Source organism: Solenopsis invicta, chromosome 3 (assembly GCF_016802725.1).
Source record: "Solenopsis invicta isolate M01_SB chromosome 3, UNIL_Sinv_3.0, whole genome shotgun sequence".
In the NCBI taxonomy this organism is placed as follows: Eukaryota; Metazoa; Arthropoda; class Insecta; order Hymenoptera; family Formicidae; genus Solenopsis; species Solenopsis invicta.
The window spans coordinates 3,532,846-3,540,595 of NC_052666.1; the positions used below are offsets into that span (position 1 = coordinate 3,532,846).

The following is a 7,750-nucleotide window of genomic DNA, read 5'->3' on the forward strand; positions in this document are numbered from 1 at the left end:
AGAGGCTAACGTACTCAGCCTCGGTAGACGATAGTGCAACCGTCCGTTGTTTCTGAGATCTCCAAGAGATTGCTGCTCCGCCTAAAATATAAACATAACCAGTATACGAACGACGATTAGATGTATCGCTGGCCCAATCGGCATCCGAAAATCCGTGGATAGGCTCGCCTGTTGGAGTATAGACAAGCGCCAGGTCAGATGTCCCTGATAGGTATCTCAGAATTCGTTTAGCCGCGGACCAATGTTCAGCCTGGGGATCATTTACGTGTTGAGCCATCCTGGAGACAGTATTGGCAATGTCTGGGCGCGTCGCCACAGCAAGGTACATCAATGCACCAATTAACTCACGGTATGGCCATTTTTCTGAGTTTGGAGCTTGATTCGCTAATGGCTTTGTTGCAGAACACCGTGATGATATCTCAGAGGGGGTGGCTACTCCGTTGCAATTTTCCATTCCGTATTCTTTCAGCAACGCCATAATATAACCCATCTGTGATAACTTGATCACGCCATCCTCTTGTCTGATTTCTAGTCCCAGACAATGCTTTGCAGATCCAAGGTCCTTTATTTCGAAGTCTTGCAGTAGTTGATCCTTACTCTTCTGGATCCAAGCTTCATCTCGCGCCGCCACGAGTAAATCGTCAACATATACGACCACGAGCATAATTTCGGAATTGCGCCAGCCGTAATAGAGGCATGGTTCATTCACGGTTGCCTTAAGCCCTAGACCCCTCAATTTTTGACTCAACTTAGCATGCCATTGTCATCCAGCCTGACGTAAACCGTATAGTGCTCGCTTAAGACAACAAGCATTTCCTCCTTTCTCGATCATCTTAAGCATAGTTTGAGCGCGAGTACAAACCTCTGAAGTATTCGATGACTTAGCAACGATCTTTCTCAGCGTCTCCTCAAGCATCTCAGGTATTTCCATAATGACCTTTTCTTCGAGTTGACCATTTAAATAAGCAGTAACAACATCAAACTGCCAAATTTTTAGCTTAAGCTCGGCAGCGAGTGCCATCATTGTTCGGACGGTTTCTAATCTCGCAACAGTGGCAAAGGTTTGATAATAATCAATTCCGAAACGTTGGCTATATCCTTTTGCAACTATTCTAGCCTTGCGTCGTTCAATTTGACCATCGGAATGATACTTATTTGTAAGCACAAATCTGCAGCCAACGACATTTTGCCCCTCGGATCTCTTGATGATATCCCATGTGTCAATTTTTAACAGACTTACTACCTCGTCCTCTACACCTTTCTTCCATTCTTCATGATCCTTACCCTCAAGTGCTTCCTGAACAGGTACTTCGGCTACGCCGGTAAAAACGTCATCTGAGTCGCTTGCCTCCTCGGAATCCACTTCTATCGGATTCTTCTGAGCTCTCTCCATCGACGTCGCGGATCTGAATAATCTCCTGGGTCGTCCTCTGTTTCCGGTGCGAAGCAATCTAGGCCTTCCAGGCGCTCGCTTAGGTTCTTCGCATTGTATCAAAGGTTCACACGGAGTATCGGGAAGAACAACCGGTGGAACCGTTGTTACAGGATCAGTAGAAACCAGCTCGACGTGATCGCGCGGAGAATTTTCGGAAGATTTTTCAATCAATTCCGTTGTATCTTCGACTATCAAATCATCCAATATCGGCGAATCCTCAGATACATCGTTCATCCTCTCCAGAAAGCGAACATCTCGAGCAATAACAGTCTTATGCTTCGACGGGATCTATACCCGGAAGCCTTTTGTGTCTCTAGGGTATCCCACAAAAACACCTTCCAATGAACGGGCTGCTAATTTATCCTTCGTCGGATCCTTATCTAAAACAAATACTTTTGAACCAAAAATTTTTAGATTATCGTAGCTCAACGATTCACCTGTCCATTTTTCAAACGGAATGCCTCCATCTAGGGCGCTTGTTGGACATCGGTTACGTATATAACAAGCTGTAGCGATGGCATCAGTCCAGAAACTCGCTGTCAAACCTGACTGAAGCATCAGACATCTAGCCATATCTTGCAAAGTCCGATTAAACCTTTCAGCCACTCCATTCTGTTGTGGAGTGTGAGGGACTGTTAATCTGCGCTCAATGCCACTCCTTACTAAATATTGGTCGAATTCGGCGTTGCGATACTCTCTGCCATTGTCTGATTGCAAATACTTTATTTTTCTTCCAGTTATTTGCTCCACCATGGCCTGATATGACTTAAACGCCTCGAATACGCCCTTTTTCTCTCGTAGAAAATACACTTCGCTCCACCTAGTACAGTCATCAACAAAGGTTACAAAATATCGTGCACCATTTGCGGCCTGTGTACGATATGGGCCAACAACGTCCGAATGTACAATCTTTAGGGGTTCAGTACATGGATTCCGATCCTTTGGAAAGGGGAACACAGTCATCTTTCCTTTTAAACAGATGGTACAACGCGACAGACTATCAATGTCTTTCAAATTTACGCTCGGTGAAATACGGTCCCGGATCGAACGCGAGAGATCACGCGCATTTAAATGACCCAAACGGCAGTGCCACTTTAACAGTTCGGAGCACTCCGTTGCGATCGCAGCTTTCGCGCATCTGACGTCTTCGCGAACGTAATATAAATCGCCTTTACGATCCGCGATTAATCTCACATCACCATTACAATTTACTACTCGCGCTTCCCGATCATTGAAAATTACATTGTGTCCCATGTCTGTTATCTTAGCCACTGAAACTAAATTTGTACGCAAGTCGGGCACATACAACGTATTTCGGAATTGTACCAATCGTTTTTCTTGTTTAGTCGCAGCGTGAGAATAACGTCACCTTCGCCTTTAATTTCTGCAACGGCATGACTAGCTAAATTTAATTTATTTTTGCCTGATTCGTGCATCTGTTGAAAGCTTCCTACGTCACCACAAAGATGGGTAGTGCACCCACTGTCGAGAATCCAAGGTCGAGTCGTTGTCCCGCATTTGCCCCCAAACGCCTCTTCAATCGGTACTGTCATATGGCAGGCAGCATTTAATATAACAGTAAAGTATAATATATAAAATATGAAAGATCAACTGTAGAAAATTATATTGTGAAATTATAACATGTAATGTCAATAATTATTATTAAAAAAAAAATGAAAAGTTTTAATCATGAAAACATAAAAAATGATTTAAAAGTTAATTATTCTGTTTGTTTTAACAAAATAAATTTAAAGAAAAGAAATATATATTTTTACAAATTAAATAAACCAAGCCTTCTACGACCATAGTTAGACCTTCGTGCTATATTTGTTTGTTTAAATTTATATACACATTCAAACTTAGCAAAACTGTGAGATAATAAATTTATTATAGAAATATTATGGAAACTAAAATGAACGTTTTGACTCGCAATATTTTTAAAAGCGTTTTACAATATTTAGTATTCACAATTTTAAAGATTGTGAATATATTAAGTACATAGTAAATTTCGTTAATGTTAAATGTAAAAGTAACAGTGAGTTGTCAAAATGATAAAGTTCTTCAGTATGGTCAAGATTAAAATTTCGACATCTATTCATCATTTAATGGCAAGAATAAAGTGAATCAAATAATTAAAAAAGTCGTGATGATATATTAAATGTCCGAAACATTACACATTACGATAAAATGTTAAAAAGAATTTTTCTAATAAATAATGTATAATTTTATAATTATTGTAATATAGTAAAGTAATATATATTCCTATCTTATGTATGAAGTAAATTTTATGAATATTGCTAAAATAAATTTTGTTTTTTACATTTTGTTATTATATTTATAGAATATAATCTTAACTACTCAAATAAAAAAAATATATTTTTTAATAACAAAAAAAACAGCAAATACAAATCAGGTGCAGTAAATGGTGCACAATAAATAGCAATCTTAAATTCTTAAATTGACATAATTTATATATATTTTAGAAATATATGTAACAATGTAAACGATCCGATTGAAGAGTTTGAAAACTTAGATGGAATGGATGTTTTAACATCCAATGAAGATTTAGAAAAAATTAAATTATGTGATTTAACCGTATAAGTATGATTTTGAATATTTTCCATTTTGGATATTTTTCAAATATTTATTAGTTGTTGAATATTTGTTTATTTTATTTAATAAAAAAATATTCAAAAAGTTAAATGTTTTTAAAATTATTGTAAATAATTATCATAAAATCAAAAATAAATTAATTTTGAATAAATGTTCTGTAAATATTTTTTAAAATTATTATTGCAAATAAATCATTAATATGACATAGATATTAAATAAACATTAAGGGGTTACACTACCCAGAAAATTTTTTTTTTTCAAAATTTTTTATTTGCTTAAATGATGTATAAACTATTTAAAAATGACATTCAAAAAGAATTTTGGTGGAAAGGCTGTTATAAATAATTTTTTCAGATTTTTTTCGGAAGCCCCTCTGAGCGCTCCGAAACGTTTGAAAAGGCCGCTCGACCGCGCACAGGATTATAAGGGTATTACAGCTCTGTCGGTAGTTTTAGCAGGTATAAGTGAATTATAGTTCTTCAAAATATATATAGATGGTGTAATAAATCTCGGAGATGTCGTAGGACGCCAGAAAAACCGTTAGAACTGGAGTAAACACGTTGCAACGAGCATCGCTTGCTAGTCCGACGTACGCGCTCATTTTATTTAGTTTGTGCGTTGTTTTTCAGTGCTTTATTTAACAAAATGAGTGAAAAAGTATATAACACAAAGAAAGGAAATAGAACAAGACCATCTCGGGCCAGTCGGAGCAGAATTTCTAACAGAAAACCGCCCAACCGCCACAGCTTCGAGAGCGACACCGAGGGAGTTTCGAGACTTGCAAAAAAATTAGAAACAACCCATGAACATGAATTCGAAATTGACGCAACGTTCGGATACCGGATATTGAACTTTGTTACTGTTTTTGGGATGCTGTCACAAATTTTAAAGTGTCAGTGCGGAGGCAGTGTTACTTTTTCGGAATCATGCGTGCGTGGCCTTGGATTCAAGCTCGTTGTGTTGTGTCAAAAGTGCGGAAGTACTTCAATTGACAGCAGTCCATTAATTAATGGTCATGCTTACGATATTAATAGACGTGTTACCTTTGCTATGAGAATAATTGGTATCGGAAGGCAAGGAATAACTAAATTTTGTGCGTTTATGTGTTTCCCGAAACCAGTGTTTCAAAAATCGTACGATGCAATTGTAAAGAGCATTGTAACTGCTACGGACGCTGTCAAATCTAAATGTCTACAAAAAGCTGCTGAGGAGGAAAATCAGGTTTGTACAGAAAAAGTACAGCTTGAGGGTTTGACAGTGTCAGGGGACGGCTCCTGGAGAAAATGTGGCTTCAGTTCACTGTACGGATTCGCAAGTTTAATCGGATGGTACTCCGAAAAAATTATTGATATTTGCGTGAAGTCAAAATATTGCAAGGAGTGTGAGCACTGGGGAAAAAAGAAAGACACTACCGAGTATGAAGAATGGCACGCTTTACACGAAGAGTACTGTAATGCAAATCACAATAGGAGTGCAGGGAAAATGGAGCCCGACGCTATGGTGGAAATGTTCTCTCGTTCCGAGTCTTTGTACAATGTTCGGTATGCGTACTACATCGGAGATGGCAAAACGCATAAGAGTATTCAAGATGCTAAGCCGTATGGCGATTTTCCCGTCATAAAAAAGGAATGTATAGGTCATGTACAAAAAAGGCTTGGAACAAGACTACGCAATTTGAAAAAAGAAGTGAAAAATCTTGGGGGCCGAGGGAAATTAACTGGAAAATTGATAGACGAATTGAGTGTGTACTACGGACTGGCTATACGTCGAAATACTGATTCAGTAGAGAATATGCGCAAGGAAATATACGCTACATTATATCACAAAATTTCAACAGACGAAAAACCTCAGCACGATAGATGCCCCGCAGGAGCCGATTCTTGGTGCTCTTGGCAAAGAGCGAAAGCCTCGCAAACTCTCGAGATGTACACTCACAAACCAGCTATGCCCCTCTTGGTTTTCAATGCTGTACAAAAAATCTACGAAGATTTAACAAGAGAAGAACTCCTCTCCCGTTGCCTAGGAGGATATACGCAAAATGCAAACGAAAGTTTGAACTCTGTCGTTTGGTCGATTGCACCGAAAGCGATATCTAGCGGCAAAGCAGTAGTTGATATTGCAACCAACGTAGCCGTCATAACATATAATGGCGGCTTTTCATCACTGTTAGATGTAGTATCAACCCTCGAATTGAAGATTAGTCCCGAGTTGCATAATTACGCAATGGAAATCGACCAACATCGTGTTCGAGCCGCCAACCGCTCATCGTCGATCAACCGAAAAAGCACTCGGAAGGATCTTACGGCACTCAGGAAGGAGACTGACGAGCTAAATTCGAATGTAGAAGGACAGCTATATGGAGCTGGGATAGCAGAGTAAAGGTGAAAAAATCAGCAAGCCCATATTTTGAAAATTTCATATCACAAATACGATTTCAAACTTTAAACGCGTTTTTCTCGAAACTATGTTTTACGAATCGGTGTACACCGTATCTCGCTCAATTTTTGTCCGATTGACTTGAAATTTTAACTGCAACTTCTTAAATAGATTTTCCGTGGAAGTACACACGATTTTTATGATTGATAAATTATTACGTTTGCAGTTAACAATTTATGGTCGATTTTTTTGCTAAAAAATGAAAAAAAAATTTCAACTCATACAAATTTGTGAATTTTTAAACAAAATTAAAAATCCTCGGTACTTCTATGGAAAAACTATTGTAAATTAAGAAAAAAATTTTTTTTTGTTCCAGATGGCACACCAGGACTGCAACGGTGCACACCGTTTTTCTCCTACAAAAAAAATTTTTTTTGTTTTTTATACTGCCACGAAGCCATTTTGTTATACATATATAAATAAAAAATATTTTTGAGAACTTTAATATATGTGTAATAAAGCCCTAAATTTTTGTTTTGATCCACCACCTAGAATTCAAGGAAAAAATTCACGAAAAAGCTTATTTTTTTCGACGCGCTTGGGTAGTGTAACCCCTTAAGTAAATATTAAATTAATATTTTCTCTAAATTATTATTTTAAATAAATAATAAATTTTATTTTTTAATAACTATTTAATAAATTCATTTTTATAATAAATTATACAATAAATAATTAATATAAAATAAATATTTAAAAAACTCTGTCTACTGATTGTTTTAGGAAGCTATATAACTCTGATTTATATAAAAATAGATTAATTAATAATTAAACGGTCTTAATTATTTCATTATTTTTATAGTGAAATAATAGGATACGTTGATGGTATTGAAGCTCCAAGATATAGGAGATAAACGCCAATATAAAGTATTTAAATTTTTCCTAAATAACGGATCGGGGAAACGTGTCCAAGTTATATCTTGGAATGACGAAATTGACCGGGTGGAATCTTACATAAAATCAAATTATGTAGGTGTTTTCATCATGCACTTTATTTTCTTTATATGTATACATACATGTACAACATACGTATATTATAAATGTCGCATAATTAATAAATTATTTTAATCATTTTTTAACAGATTATTCATTTAGACGGTGCACATTCTCGTCCACCAAAAGCAGCTCAATTTAATAATGGAAATGTTAATTATGAATTACAAATCTCATCAAGTACCCGAATTTCATGTTTAGGAAAATATAAATTTGAAAACACATTAAATCTGCCAGAACCGGAAGAAGTTAATTGTTCGGAAATTTTAAATACAA

General features: G+C 36.5%; 1 protein-coding gene across 1 annotated transcript; it reads left to right on the forward strand.

Moving 5' to 3' along the window:
- The first annotated feature begins 4,847 nt into the window (after positions 1-4,847).
- On the forward strand, positions 4,848-6,984 carry LOC120357139. The gene is made up of 2 exons (XM_039446940.1): positions 4,848-6,429; positions 6,801-6,984. The coding sequence occupies exon 1, from the start codon at positions 4,919-4,921 to the stop codon at positions 6,425-6,427; it is 1,509 nt and encodes a 502-aa protein (XP_039302874.1). The 5' UTR covers positions 4,848-4,918; the 3' UTR covers positions 6,428-6,429; positions 6,801-6,984.
- Positions 6,985-7,750: the final 766 nt, after the last annotated feature.

Excerpts from the sequence above, each read along its gene's own strand:
- LOC120357139 (XM_039446940.1), top strand. The coding sequence starts at position 4,919 with ATGCTGTCACAAATTTTAAAGTGTCAGTGCGGAGGCAGTGTTACTTTT.